Below are 16,399 nucleotides of genomic sequence, written 5' to 3' on the forward strand. Positions count from 1 at the left end.
AAATGGCACACAAAGAGGTGTTGGAGGTCAAACTGAGCAATGCCTCTCATCCCAGGAGCAAATGTCTACAGAAACACGTTCATATAATTACTGATTCATCCACCTTTCCATCACATCGCCGATATCGCATACCGTCTTCATTTGCATCCTACTGTAGATGACAACCGTGTCTGTAAAATAATTATATTAAATACATAATCTCACAATTCAAAAAGGTATAAAGATGTATTGTTCACGATGGAAACATTTGTTTCGATTTTGGATTTATTTGTTGAAGGTTTTTTTTCGGGAGCAGTGATATTAACCGCTTGACGACCGGCCACCGTAGTTTTACAGCGTCAGGCTGGCTCGGCTGCGCAAAATCATGTAATAAAACTATCCCCTATTTCGTAGATGCTATAACTTTTGCGCAAACCAATCAATTAACGCTTATTGCGATCTTTTTACGACAAAAAAGTAGAAGAATACATATCGGCCTAAACTGAGAAAAAAATATGTTTTTTTTATATATATTTTTGGGGCATATTTATTATAGCAAAAAGTAAAAAATATATTTTTTTTTCAAAATTGTCGCTCTATTTTTGTTCATAGCGCAAAAAATAAAAACCGTAGAGGTGATCAAATACCACCAAAAGAAAGCTCTATTTGTGGAAAAAAAGGGCGCCAATTTTGTTTGGGAGCCACGCCGCATGATCGCGCAATTGTCAGTTAAAGCGACGCAGTGCCGAATCGCAAAAAGTGGCCCGGTCATTGACCAGCAAAATGGTTCGGGACTGAAGGGGTAATAATGCTTAAAGTAAAACAATAAAAGTGAAATATTCCTTTAAATTTCGTTCCTGGGGGGTGTCTATAGTATGCACAAAATTACATTTCTAAAGGAAAAAAGTCATTTAAAACTACTCGTGGCTATAATGAATTGTCGGCTCCCGGCAATACAGATCAAAGCCATTGAAAAAAAACGGTATGGGTTCCCCCTTAGTTCATTACCAGGCCCTTTAAGGGAACTCCGAAAACAAACAAAAAAATGCGTGGGGGTCCCCCCAAATTCCATATCAGGACCTTCAGTTCTGGTATGGATATTAAGGGGAACCCTGCGCCAATTTAAAAAAAAAATGGCGTAGGGGTCGCCCTCAAAATCCATACCAGACACTTCAGGTCTGGTATGAGTTTTAAGGGGAACCCTGTGCCAAAATAAAAAAAGGTCGTGGGGTTCCCCCCAAAAATCCATACCAGACCCTTATCCGAGCACACCACCTGGCAGGCCGCAGGAAAAGAGGATATCCCCATGTTGATGGGGCAAGAGCCTCATTTCCACAACACAAGCCGGTGGTTGTGGGGGTCTGCGGGCGGGGGGCTTTTAATCGGACAAACGGGACCTCCACATCCCGTCCCCCCTATGTGAATTGGTAAGGGGTACTCCTACCATTTCACAAAAAAAAGTTAAAAATTTTAAAAACCACAGAAGACAGCTTGGGACAAGTCCTTTATTAAAAAGAAAAAAGAAAAACAAAAGATGCCAGCGATGTAATCCATTCTCGGTCTCCAGCAATGTAATCCATTCTCGGTCTCCAGCGAAGATACGACAATGTAGCCTGTTACCAATTCACATAGGTGGGGGCCCGGGATCTGGAGGTCACCTTTGTTAAAGGGGCCTTCCAGATTCCGGTAAGCCCCCCACCCACAGACCCCCACAACCACCGAGCAAGGGTTGTGGGGATGAGGCCCTTGTCCCCATCAGCATGGGGACATCCTCCCCATGTTGAGGGCATGTGGCCTGGTACGGTTCAGGAGGGGGGGCTCTCTCTTGTCCCCCCTCTTTTCTTGCGGCCTGCCAGGTTGCGTGCTCGAAAAAGGGTCTGGTATAGATTTTTTGGGGGAACCCCACGCCATTTTTTTTAAGTTTGGCGTGGGGTTCCCCTTAAAATCAGGTCTGGTATGGATTTTGAGAGGGACTCCTAAAAAAAATGGTGCTGGGTTCCCCTTAATATTCATACCAGACCATACCAGACCAGACCAAGGGCCTGATGTGGAATTTGGGGGGGACCCCCATGAATTTTTTTTCGGGGGTCTCCTTAATATTCATACCAGATCCAAAGGGCCTGGTAATGGACTAAGGGGGAACCCATGCTATTTTTTTTCAATGACTTCTATCTGTTTTGCCGGGCAAATTCATTATAGCCGCGAGTAGTTTTAGAAATGTCATTTTGTGCAGAGAATGTTATAAACACTGGAAACATGCGCTACTTTACAGGCATACTATAGACACCCCCCAGGTACGAAATCGAAAGGAATATTTCACTTTTATTGTTTCACTTTAAGCATTATTAAAATCACTGCTCCCGAAAAAACATCTGTTTTTAAAACTTTTTTCCATTGATACATGTCCACTGGGGCAGGACCCGGGTCCCCAAACTCTTTATATGAAAATAACTTGCATTTTAACCTTCAAAATTAGCAATTTAGATTTTTCATGTTCGTGTCCCATAGACTTTAACGGTGTTTGCGTGTTCGAACAAAAACACTGCAAAGTGACTCGTATACCTTTTTGAGCGTTAAGCTTTGTGTGTGTGTTTTAACTGAACATTTTGCTGCATTTGATGAGCATTTTCTCACATAACATTTTCTGGTGAGATATTACCTGGGGGTTAATTACTTCTAAGGCCTCGTACACACGATAGGATAGCCAGAGGACAACGGTCTGAAGGTTAACCGATGAAGCTGACTGATGGTCCGTCACGCCTACACACCATAGGTTAAATTACAGATCGTGTCAGAACGCGGTGACGTAAAACACAGTGATGTGCTGAAAAAAACGAAGTTCAATGCTTCCAAGCATGCGTCGACTTGATTCTGAGCATGCGTGGGTTTTTAACCGATGCTTTTGCATACTAACGATCGGTTTTGACCTATCGGTTAGGCGTCCGCCTGTTAAATTTTAAAGCAAGTTCTTATTTTTTTAACCGAAGGTTAAATAACCTATGGGGCCCACACACGATCAGTTTTGACCGATGAAAACGGTCCTTCAGACCGTTGTCCTCTGGCTATCCTATCGTGTGTAGGAGGCCTTAAAGGATGCAGACCCTGGAACTTTTCTCTTCAGAACACTGAGAGTGCACCAGGTAAATATAATTAACCAGACCCTCCCATTCAGAATCAGGCTACAACGGGTATGGTCAAACAAACTGCTATTTCTTCAGAGAAGAAATAGGTAGGAATCTGCAACAAAGATGGGTTTATATCCCTGCAATGTACATTGATCATTCAGTGTTCTTCTTTTTTTTTTATCAACAAAAGTGGAGTTACTCTTTAAAGAGATATTTTATAAAGAATATGTGCTAGGAAGTGTGACATTACCCAATACTATTTTTACATAAACCCAGAAGTAAAGTGATGTATTCTATAGTTTTTGTTCACGTAGCAATTTTTAAGCAGAAAGCTACTTCTAAAATTGCTTGGTTCTGAGAATTTCTGCCATGGAAGCAAGAAATGAAAATGCTAGGACATCGTGCCCTTTTCTAGTGAATACTGGTTGAAAAAAAAAAGTTTTGTCCTTCTGTATATCTGTTTCCTGAATTATTAGGATGTAAAATGTCCCTAAGATTAATATATGCCAGCACATGGGCAGGTCGATATAACAAATCAAAATGGATTAATCCGGAATGGCTTGTCTCTTCCCATTGTTAGACATGTCCAATAAAATAATGATTCTTGTGAAGGCTTCTGCTCAGAATCAAGTCGACGCATGCTTGGAAGCATTGAACTTCATTTTTCTCTGCACGTCGTTGTTTGTTACGTCACCACGTTGGACTCGATCGTTTTTTTAACTGATGATGTGTAGGCACATCAGACCATCAGTCAGCTTCATCCTTCGTACCGTTCTCATTGGATGGACTGATCGTGTGTACAGGGCTTTACTCAGGGCTCGACAAATCCCGGGCGACAGGTCGCCATGGCGACTAGAAATAGGGTCCTGGCGACTTGGCTTGGAAGGGGGGGGGGGGGAGCTGGCGCCATCTGGTGGTGAGCCGTTGGTATTACAAGTTATTACCACCAGATGTGTAAGCTGGCGCCATCTGGTGGTGGCCGTTGGTATTACAAGTTAGGCCCCATACACACGAGGGGATCTCCGCTGAAAAAGGTCCGCCGGACCGTTTCCAGCGGAGATTCCTCCTCCGGATTTGGATCCGATGGCTTGTACTCACCATCGGATCAAAATCCGCGCGGAATTCATCCGCGGTGACGTGTCGCGCCGCGATGATGATGCGGCAACGTGCGCGACGCTGGAAGGTAAGTACTTCCACGCATGCGTCGAATCATTACGACACATGCGAGGGAGGGGAGCGGACGGATTGATCCGGTGAGTCTGTACAGACCACCAGATCAATCCGCTGGACCCGATTCAAGCGGATAAATTTCTTAGCATGCTAAGAAATTTATATCCGCTTGAAATCGATCGGGCCGAGAAATGTCCGCGGATAAATATCCGCTAGGCCGTACAGACGACCGGATTTATCCGCTGGAACTGATCCGCGGATCAATTCCAGCGCATAGATCCGGTGGTGTGTACGAGGCCTTAAAGGAACACTAAAGGTTCATTTTTTATTAGATCAATTGATTGCTGTAAGCAAGAGCATTTAAATATCACTTACCTCGTTTTTCCTTTTGACCTCCAAAATACAGTAATCCAGGTTTGAAAATGCCATTTCCTGTCACTCCTCTTCTTGCTTTCCACCAGCATCTGAGCCGTTTTGCATGGTGGAAAGCAGAATGTGCTCACCCCCTCAGTATGACTACAGCCCTGCGTGAAGATGCTCTTTTATCCCTCACAGGCATGGAGGCTAAGCCTAATAGGAACTGTAGTTCCCATTAGGCCGTGATGTAGCAAGAATGAATGCGTACCGCAAACCAGGAAGTCAGTGAGAATAATGATTCAGGAGTGCTGGAGGTGAATAAAACAGCTCGATTTCAACAGGTATCAAACTAGTTATAATGCAAAACATTACTTTTTACTTTATCAGCTACTGTCAGACTTTAATTAAAGAGGAAAATATTTTTGTCTTTACAACCCCTTTAAGCATTACAAGTTAGGGGGCGCATGCGCGGCGCGATGCTGACCGGACTCGCCTGAGCCGTGCTCCACGAGACCCGGGCCTTCTAGGCGGATTTCCCAGGGCAATTTAGCACCCTAATCGGCGTTTTCACCCAGCACCCCTGTGGGAACACACAGTGTATGCCATCCGCTAGGAAGAAGCGGAATCGGAGCTCTGGGCACTCGTTAACGAACTTTCTCCTTACAATGGAGCAGAGGAACAAGAAGGCGTCCCAAGATGGCGCCGACCAGCACATGTGGACACAAGCCAGCACGGACGTTCACCTACCTATGACCGCTCCTTCACAGCACAATAACAGTGAGTACAGTCCCCCCCTATCTAAGGCGGACTTGGATGATAGCCTGACAGCTGTATTTAATAAACTGGTGGAGAAAATTGAACATGAGGTGCACAAATCCACAACGGCTCTGTCTCAGGAGATTGCCAGTATTGGCAGCCGCACTGATCTCCTAGAAACGAAGCACGATGAGCTCTCTCTGGCTCACAATGACCTCAGAAAAGATTTTGAAAATTTAGCAGACAACTTTGCATTTATGCAGGCGCAAGTCGAGGACCTCGACAATCGAAACCGCCGCCATAATATTAGACTGCGTGGGGTCCCCGAGACTGTCACTGACCTGATGCCTGCAGTATCTAAATTTTTTCACAGTCTTTTACCAGATAAACCTCCAGCAGCCTTTATCTGTGACAGAATCCACAGAGCACTCCGTCCCAAACCTCCCCCTGATGGTCCACCCAGGGACATTGTGATGTGCATGAGGGATTTCCTTACTAAAGAAGATATCATGCGGGCCTCCAGAAACTCCCCTAACCTCAACATGGATGGCAAAAGAATCCAGATTTACCCAGATATATCCCCTGCAACCCTGGATAGGAGACGCAGGATGAAGGAAGTCACCACTGTTCTGCAGGCAGCTAGGATCAGGTACCGCTGGGGATTCCCCTTTAAGCTAACGATCCCACATAATGGATCTACTTACACGGTCTACAATGTAATAGAGGGAAAGGAACTGCTGGTGAAACTAGGATTGCTTAACCAAGCCCCTCCTAATAGACCCCCTGCTACCCCCAGACCTTCACCGATTTGGTCGACCCCGTCTTCCAGACGCAGCCAACGGGATCAAAGAAGATTAATCCAAGCTTTCCAGAATTAACATCTTCAGATCTTAAGAGGTCTCCCTTTTGTTTTGTTTTTTTGAAACACTGTCACTTCTTGGTTCTTGACTGTTCATTTTTTTTCTTGTACGTTTCTCGTATCAGAGAGAGAATTACTCATCATCCCATCTCTTCTAATACACACACTGAACACGTTCTTTAGAACTGCTCCTGAATAACCACCAGCTGAGATGCTGTGGTGGAATAGGTCCACACACCTTCGTTGAGACCATACCCTTGCTCCAACACTAACTAATGTGAACTTGATGGTTCCTGTGAATCTTTTTGGACTATACCTCTGCCCCATAAAAGTTTTTTTCCCACTCTATACACCCTAGGACAGAGTTTCCGCTTCATACCACAAGTCATTTGGGTGGGGGCTCCCACCCTATGCACATTTTTTTTATCTTTTTTTCCTGCACTAACTAATCGGTATTATTGATATGTTTATCTTTTGTTTTCTCTTTTTCAAGATGCCTAGAGCATCCGTCGTCGCTAGATTGACCCCACTTCCACGACCGTTCTCGACTGCTGCTCCGTTCTCGGATGAAGCACCACTCGGGCGGTTTGTGGTCCAGGGACATTTTTGTCCCACCTCTTACAACTAGCAGTTGTAAAATGTTTGACAGGCCTTTTCCTGTCCCCAAAATCTGTTTTACTGTTTTGATAATGTTATGGTATATGGTATGGGCCAATAAGGCCTTCTCTCCATGGTTAAATTCTTCCATTGACAGATACCAGTTAAGAACTCTTTTAGTGTTTTATTGCTCAAGCATGGTACTCTTTATGGTTTCAATGCTTCACATTGAATGTAAAATACTGTCTCACGCGATTCCCACAGCTATACTCTGGCTAGAGTTGATAGTTATTACAATTATGTTGGGGTATGGTTGCCTGACCCAAACCTTGTGGTTGCACGTCCTGATGGAATTTGCTCTGTTGATAGTCCATATATTGTTTACTCATGGGTCTTAGAATAATTTCCCATAACACACAGGGATTTAACTCACCCCACAAACGTAAGAAAGCATTCCAACATTACAAGAGAATTGGAGCAGACATTGTTTTACTCCAAGAGACGCACTTTGCTACCGCTAACCACCCCACCTTTTTTAATAGAACATATGGTCAACACCACTACACCACGTTCTCTAATAAAACACGTGGGGTAGCAATTTTTATTCGTAACTCAGTCATTTTCGACATACAACATATTGTTAAAGACCCAGATAGCCGCTTTATAATCCTAAAGGGTACTATCAATAACAAAGGGATCACCATAGCATCTGTATATGCACCAAATGAATCACAAACGACTTTCTTCTCAAACTTCTTTAATACTCTTGATAGATATCACTCCCCACATATGATCCTGGGTGGTGATTTTAACCTGACTGCTCACCCAGCCCTAGACAGAAGTAAAATATCACCCTCTTCAAAATCGTTCTCTAAAACAATTAATAGACATATTAACAAAAATCAACTAATAGACTCCTGGAGGGCCCACAACGTAGGAATCAAAGCCTTTACACACTACTCTCACCCACATGACTGTTACGCTAGGTTGGACTATATCTTTTGTACCCCTGTCCTGTTGGCCAACTCATCCCAAGCTCATATACATCCATGCCCATGGTCAGACCACAACATCATATCTTTCGATACATCCCACATAGGCCTTTCCCCTTCAACATTTAATTGGCGACTTAACGATGCCCTTCTTGCAGACTCAGTAAATAAAGACTCCATTGCTACTCATATCAACAATTATTTTGAAGATAACATCAACGAAGACACTCCTCCTACCACAATCTGGGTAGCACATAAGGCGGTCCTGAGAGGTCATATCATTCAAATAGCAGCAAACAAAAATAGAGAAAGACTGATCAATATCAAAAGCCTGACAAATGATTTAAATCAATTATACAACAAACTCCAACATTCAACTTCACAGGAAATAACACAACAGATCCAATCCAAACGTAGGGATCTGGATCTTATTCTGTCAGCCAACACAGAAAGGTCTTTAAGGTTCTCAAGGGCCAAATTTTTAATACACAGTAACTCCCCTTCGGCAATGTTCGCCAGGAAGCTGAACCAAGACATCAATCCCACTCACATTTACAAACTTCGGGACACTCAGGGTAATCTAGTCACACACCCACGAGGAGTTCTTGATATTTTCACAGACTTTTACAAAAAACTACTGTCTGACCCAGGTACAAACTCAGATACATTGGCTAACTCCTGGTTAGATAATCTACAACTCCCATCTTTAGACCTTCACCAGACTGAATCCCTAAATAGACCCTGTACCATAGAGGAAATCTCCCAGGTAATTAAATCCCTCAAAGTATCCACGGCCCCGGGCCCGGATGGATTTACAACATCCTACTATAAAAAATTTGCCCCCCTATTAGCCCCTAATCTTATGAAACTTTTCAACCATGTCCTGGAGGGTAATCAATTCCCAGAGGAGATGCTTTTAGCAAACCTCTCCTTGATTCCTAAACCAGATAAGGATCACACTCTTCCTCAAAATTTTCGACCCATATCAGTATTAAATAATGATCTTAAAATATTCGGTAGAATCCTCGCAGACAGATTGGCCACAGTCATTTCCCCATTAATCCACCACGACCAATCAGGCTTTATTCCAGGAAGACAGATAGTGGACAACATAAGATTGGTGACAAATATTATCCAAGACGCTAACCTGAACTCCAAACAGGCCTGCCTTTTGAGTTTGGACATACACAAGGCCTTTGATAGCGTGAGCTGGTCCTATTTAAACAAACTTCTCCCTAAATTTGGAATCTCAGGCAATTTTCTACAAGGTTTTAATGCCCTTTACCATGCCCCCCAGACTCGTCCCCTTTCCCCCCTCCTTTTTGCGCTGGCCATTGAGCCCCTTGCTCAAACCATCAGACATAACACAGACATACGTGGATACACAAAGGGAGACTCGGAGTTTAAGATCAGCCTATATGCTGATGACGCACTAGTGTTCCTTACGGAACCCCTCCTTTCCATCCCAGTGCTCTTAGACACATTAGACACATTTCATGCGGTCTCAGGGCTTAAAATTAATCCTGCTAAATGTTCAGCACTATCTATTAATCTACCCCCCGATTTACAGTCTAGATTAAGCAACAACTTCCAGTTCATCTGGTGCACAGAATCATTCAGATACCTGGGAGTCAATATTACCCATTCATATGCACAATTGTACAAAATTAACTACCCCCCAATCATTGCACGCATTAACTATCTTATGAATTCTTGGTCCTCATATCACATCTCATTTCTGGGCAGAGTTTGTGCAATCAAGATGAGCATTATCCCTAAATTATTGTACTATTTTCGCTCCCTTCCTATACTGGTTCCCAAAACCAAGATTGAGGGCATCCAGAGAACTATCAACAAATTTATCTGGGCGAATAAAAAACCCAGATATAGTTATGCTCTCCTACACCGTCCTCAATCAAAGGGCGGCCTAGGCCTTCCCAACCTTTGGCACTATTATCTGGCCACAAAACTCTCCCAGATGTCACAATGGTTCTCCCCGCTGCAAAATATACCATGGAAGAGGTTTGAAACTACCTCTATCCTCCCACTCCATCTCCAGGGCATATTATGGTCCAAAAACGTACTGTATAGGAAACTCTCTAAACTTAACCTAGTAGTGGCTCACCTCTTTCAACTATGGATGAGGACGGATGACACATATCTTCTTTCTTCACCCATATCCCCTCTTACCTCATTCCTGGGCGACACCAGACTCAACCAGGCATACACCAACAGGAGACATTTCTCTTTATGGATAGACAAAAACTTATCTACACTATCCTCACTGCAGTATAAATGGAAATTTAAAACTTTCACAATGATACAAAGAGACCATGGTCTTCCCTACGCAGAGATAGAAAATTATATGCTTATAAAATAATTTTTTGCAAAATTCTTTTCACTTTCCGCCCTACCTACCAGGACACTATTTGAAAAAATATGCCTCTCCTCCTCTCGTGACAGAGGGATGATCTCCCTGATATACAGCTACCTTAATAATCTCAAACTAGAGGAGAAATCCTCCCAGATGTTACATTGGGAAGAGGACTTAGGAGTGACAATTCCTCCAGAATCCTGGTACTCTATGGCGGAGAATCTCAGGAAATGCAATAAAGCTATCTCTTTTAGAGAAACACCAATTAAAATATTCTCTCGGTGGTACTTCACTCCCTCCAAGCTGCATACTTTTTATCCATCAATATCCCCAAATTGTTTCAGAGGCTGTACTGAACAAGGCACTCTGCTACACATATTTTGGAGCTGCCCACTTCTGAAGCAGGTGTGGAAATCTGCTGCAGCACATTTTGAGTCTGCTTCGGGTTACATAGTCCCCCTCTCCCCTCAAATCTGCATCCTTTATGCCGGGATCCCTGATATTCCCACACCTTACATTAGACTACTACACTCCTTGTGTAGTTCAGTTCAGTGGATGGTTGCACTGAATTGAAGAACCAGTACCATTTCCTGGCAACAGGTGTTAGACCGAATGGAAATAATCAAACTCTCGGAGAGAGTATTCCACACCCTAAACGATAGCTTACCAATATATGATTCTAAATGGTCCAGTTGGTCCTCCAACTAACATTGCCAAGAAAACATAACTTGAGTCACAGTACTATGCAACGTATCAGATCTCTAACTCACAGGTTTTACAATGTTATCACATAATGCTTGATATACTTATCTGTCTAAGTTACTATTTTGAACCATATACTGTTCATATGTTTATAATGTATGTACACTTGTCCAAAATTATTCTTACAATAAACTTTGGTAAACAAAAAAAAGCATTACAAGTTAAACAGCAATTCTAATGTAATTTTTCACTATTTTCACTGCCATCTTCTTCCCTCTAATTAGAACTCCCAAACATTATATATATTTTTTATCCTAACACCCTAGAGAATAAAATGTCGATCGTTGCAATACTTTCTGTCTCGCCGTATTTGCGCAGAGGTCTTGCAAGCGCACTTTTTTTGGGAAAAAATTACACTTTTTTTAATTAAAAAATAAGACAACAGTAAAGTTATCCCCATTTTTTTAAATATTATGAAAGATAATGTTACGCCGAGTAAATTGATACCCAACATGTCACGCTTCAAAATTACGTCCGCTCGTGGAATGGCGCCAAACTTTTACCCTTTAAAATCTCCATAGGCGACGTTTAAAAAACTCTACAGGTTGCATGTTTTGAGTTACAGAGGAGGTCTAGGGCTAGAATTACTGCTCTCGCTCTACCAATCGCGGCAATACCTCACATGTGTGGTTTGAACACCGTTTACATATGCGGGCGCTGCTCACGTATGTGTTCACTTCTGCGCGCAAGCTCGTCGGGACGGGGCGCGTTTTCTGGCTCCTAACTTTTTTAGCTGGCTCCTAGATTCCAAGCAAATTTGTCAACCCCTGGCTTTACTGTCTTCTCCCAGCAGGGATGACTTCCCCTGTCTGTCCCTCCGCCTGGAGAAGACAATAGCCCGGCAGGAGGGATTCCTGCATCAAAACTGTCTGTGTTGATGGGGGAATCAAGAGAATTTACTCCCTGCAACCCGTAGTTGGCTGAAAGAATTTCACTCTGTCTATGGCCAGCCTTAGGCTGGCCATAGACAGAGTGAATATCTTTCCTGAAACCACGGTCAGTGTTGATGGTGGAATCCCTCCCACGTAGCCATTGTATTCTTCTGGCAAGGAAGCAAGGGTGTCCGTCCCCACCAGGAGAACACAGTGAATGTTGATAGAGGCTATAATAGCAATAATGGCATGTAAAATCCAGCAGGCTGGTTGTACCCAAGTTGATTGATCAACTTGGATACATTCAGCCTGCCCATTCATGGTTCGGATCTCGGTTATGATTCATGATTTGAGTGTTCTGGGGCAATAAAGTTGTGCTTAGTTGACTTCACTGCAAGAATTCCCACTACATCAAAATCAAAACGAGTTCCTCAAGATGTTACTGGGTGTTCCTTGAGCTGTGATTGATTGACCTTCCATTTGATGGTGCTTGCATAGTTCTTGGGTCAAGGCCACTTGGCAGAACCAAATATTCAGTAGGACAGAGGGAATAACGCCCCCCTTACAGTGATGGACAGAATGCCACCCTTACAGACACCTAAAAAGATTACACAGACCAACACATTTTGATGCCCCGAATGTTAGGCTTCATGTACATGGGACATTGTTCAACCTCTCCTAAACGATTTAACTTGACAGCTAGAAACCAGCGTCTAAAAATGGGCTTTTTCATGCCGCGTTTAGCCGCGTTTGCGTCTAGAAGCGTTTGAAAAAAATAATTATAAAAAAAATGGTTAAAATGAAAAACATCTGTTAACGAAAACGCTACTAAACCGGAGTTACTGAGTAACCACGTTTACCTGCGTTTAGCCAAGGTTGTCTTTAGGAATGCCTCTAAATTCAGCTTCTGAACCCATTTTTGTTTTTGCGTTCCAAAAAAAGCCTCTAAACTCAACTGTCTAGAAATTACTATAAACGACCCTGTGTACATTTACTGATAAGATAACATAGAGGTGAGTTCAGGAGCAGTTCAAAAAATGCCCAACTGCTCCTAAACGTCCGTTTACCACAGTGTACATGAGGCCTTAGACCTGTTCATGGGTATATTTGATCAGCTGATTCCAAAAAATGGGAATTTTTCCATGCCAGCTGTACTTTTTGAGATACAGCATAAATGTCATATAAGACTTTGTTCATCTTGCGTCTAACCACAGAGAACCTCATAGCGCTGGAAGTGACTGCTTGCTTTTGTGTATCTACATATTGTCAGGCAGGGCCATCTTTTCCATCGGGCACGCTGGGAAGTTGCCCGGGGGCCCCGCTTGCCTGGGGGGGCCCCACTGGCTGCCCAGCAACTCCAGTAAAAAATTGTGCAGAGTGACGGGTTAGAACTGCCCATGACCAGTTTGCGGAAATCACAGAGAAGATCCGATCCTCCACGAGTGTGGGGGGTTGCTGATGTAAGGGGGGAGTGAATGCAAAAATGTAAGGGGGCACTGATATAAAGGTTCCCCCTCCTATATTAGTGACCCCCCTTACCTTAGTGTATTTACTCTAAGGAAGGTGGTCTCTGGTCACCAGAGTGCCCCCCACATCAGAGTTCCCCTTTACATCAGAGTCTGCAGGATTCCCCCTTACAATGCAAGGGGGAACTCAGTCTGCGGACCCTGATGTAAGTGGGAAAGAGAAAGCAGTGGACTCTGATATAAGGTGGCCTCTGGTCACCAGAGCCCCCCTCCACATCAAAGTTCCCCCCTTAGATCATGATCTGCAGCGTTCCCCTTTACATAAGAGTTCCCTTTCACTGTAAGGGGGAATCCTGCAGACTCTGATGTAAGAGGAAACTCTGAGCAGGCTGGGTTATAGTAACCTGACCTTCATGTCAATGAAGACTTTTTTTTTTTTTTTTACTTTTGTTTAACTTAAACACATTGCTAATAGCACCAGCTACTGTATATGTTTATAGTTTAAATACTGACATTTGCATTGTCCGGCACTGAAAAATGTAATTTTAGGTACTTCTTTTGCACTGGCAGTAAAAGACGTGGTTCTGCCAGTAAATTTTATGATTTTTGTCAGTAAATTGTCGTGCGTGATTGTGTAGACAGGGCCCCAGTGCACTGTATTGCCCGGGGGCCTATAATGCTCTTAAGATGACACTGTTGTCAGGTTGTGTTGGAACTGTAAGGCCCCATGCACACGAGACGCTGCTAAACTCGAGTTCAGAGGCATTTGGGCATTTTTTTCAACTGCCCCTGAACACATTTAATGTTATCCTATGTGTCCATGCACACGATCACGTTTTTTGGCATTTCAAAGCAGTTGGGTTTAGGGCCGTTTTTCCAAACCCAAAATTTTGGGTTCAGAAGCTTTCAGCTTTTGCGTTTTAGATGCAAATCGCGGCAAAACGCCGCTAAACGCGGCAAAACGCGGCACAAATAGTTTGATTCTGAGCTTGGGGAGGGTCTACAGTGTTTTGGGGATAAACGCTGACAGCCGCAAATCGCGGTAAAACGCCGCAAATCGCGGCAAAACGCTGCGCAATTCGCGGCAAAAACGGGCGTTTTAAATGCCGGTTTTTGCCTTTGAAAAGCTGAGATTAGAGGCGTTTGTAATAGCGTCTCGTGTGCATGGGGCCTTAGAAGAACTGACAGTTCTGTGTAGGTGGAGCATAGCATTATTATTAGCCCTACAAATAGTCTTAATGCAATACTGAGATTTGCCCCCATAGAATTTATTGGGGTTCACCACAAAGCTTGTGAACTTTAACTGCTTCCCGCCCAGGCCATTGTAAAATGACACCCGAGGAGCAGGAGCCTGAATTGTTCTGGGTGGATGTCATATGTAGGCAAGACACACTTGTCTTTGTACTCCTCACCTGGTTGTCGCCACACGCTTGACACCATCTGAACCAAATAAGTTTATCTTGGTCTCATCAGACCACAGGACAGGACATGGTTCCAGTAATCCATGTCCTTAGTCTGCTTGTCTTCAACAAACTTTTTTTTTATTTTTTTTAAGGGGTTGCCATCCGGGCCCCTTACAGGTGTACTGCCTGTACCCCCCTGATGGCGGCCCTGCTCACTGTGCCTCACTGTGCCCATGCCTCACTGTGCCCATGCCTCACTGTGCCCATGACTAGACTGACGTTTAACATGGGAGTCTATGGAAGGGGAGCCCGGCTTTGAAAAATCAATGCTCCCCGGGCGTAGGTCCACCAGACAACAAATGTTGCACATTTGTAGAAGTAAAATGGGGCTACATGTGTGCCAAGTTCTGGGTCCAGGGGACCTACGACCAGACGGTACTGGGTCCCCAAATTACAGTTTAACATGGGAGTCTATGGAAGGGGTGCCCGGGTTTTCAAAATCGGTGCTCCTCTACCGTAGGTCCCCCGGACAACAAACTTTGCACACTTGTTGAGGAAGAGTGCTGCTACATGTGTGCAAGTTTACGGCCGCCCCCAAAGTCCGGGAGATCAAGCGCAAAAAGGCCGAAGGGGGCATTTTCAGCACAAACAAAAGTGCTGAAAAACTCGGCTTATACTCGAGTATATACGGTAATTATGTGCACAATTTTTTAACATAAATTAAGAAAAACATATTTTTTTCAAAATGTTCTGCCTTTTTTCATTCATTTAGCAAAAAATATAAACCCCAGTAGCGATAAAGTACAACCAAAATAAAGCTCTATTTGTGTGAAAAAAATGATAAAACCTTCATATGGGTACAGTATTACATGACTGCACTATTGTCTTTCAAAGTGGGACAGCGCTGAAAGTTGAAAATTGGCCTGGGCAGGAAGGGGGTAAAAGTGGCCAGTATTGAGGTGGTTACCAAAATTCTTAAAATTGTTCAGAAACGGAACCTAATGCCGCGTACACACGGTCATTTTTCGGCATGAAAAAAAAAAGTCATTTTTCAGCATGTCCAAAAAACAAAGTTTTTCCAACTTCATCATTAACTTCTTGAGTCAAAAGACGGCCTCAAGGTGGCTCTATAAATCCAGGATGACGTCCTCGGGTCCTCCGGCCACTGGGAGGCGCGCGCGTGCCGGCACGCGCACACACCCGGCGCGTCCCCGAGATGCCGATGCGCATGCCAGGTACCCGCGATCGGCAATGACAGAGCCAGGGACGTAGAGCTCTGTGTCAGTGCTTTAAGTGGGCCAAAAGAGGTGCCGGTACTCTATTAGGCGCCGGTGCTCCCCCCCCCAATACTGAACATGAAAATACCCTTGGCTGCGTGTGATGGGCACAGTGGCTGCATTAGATGGGCACAGTGGCGACAATTGATGGTGGCACAGTGGCTGCGTGTGGTGGCACAGTGGCTGCGTGTGATGGCACAGTGGCTGCGTGTGATGGCACAGTGGCTGCGTGTGATGGCACAGTGGCTGCGTTTGATGGGCACAGTGGCTGCATGTGATGGCACAGTGGCGACAATTGATGGCACAGTGGCAGTGTAAGTTGGCACAGTGGCTGCATGTGATGGCACAGTGGCGACAATTGATGGCACTGTGGCTGCGTGTGTTCGCACAGTGGCTGCATGTGATGGCAC

General features: G+C 44.1%; 1 protein-coding gene across 1 annotated transcript in view; it reads left to right on the forward strand.

Annotated features, from left to right (window-relative positions):
* The first annotated feature begins 7,632 nt into the window (after nucleotides 1-7,632).
* Nucleotides 7,633-16,399, forward strand: part of AGBL1 (AGBL carboxypeptidase 1) — an 863,343-nt gene continuing 854,576 nt past the window's right edge. Inside the window, exon 1 of the mRNA XM_040341533.1 lies at nucleotides 7,633-9,039. Within this exon, the coding sequence (XP_040197467.1) occupies nucleotides 7,633-9,039 (1,407 nt within the window). The remainder of the gene's footprint in view (nucleotides 9,040-16,399) is intronic.

Source organism: Rana temporaria, chromosome 3 (assembly GCF_905171775.1).
Source record: "Rana temporaria chromosome 3, aRanTem1.1, whole genome shotgun sequence".
Taxonomy (NCBI): Eukaryota; Metazoa; Chordata; class Amphibia; order Anura; family Ranidae; genus Rana; species Rana temporaria.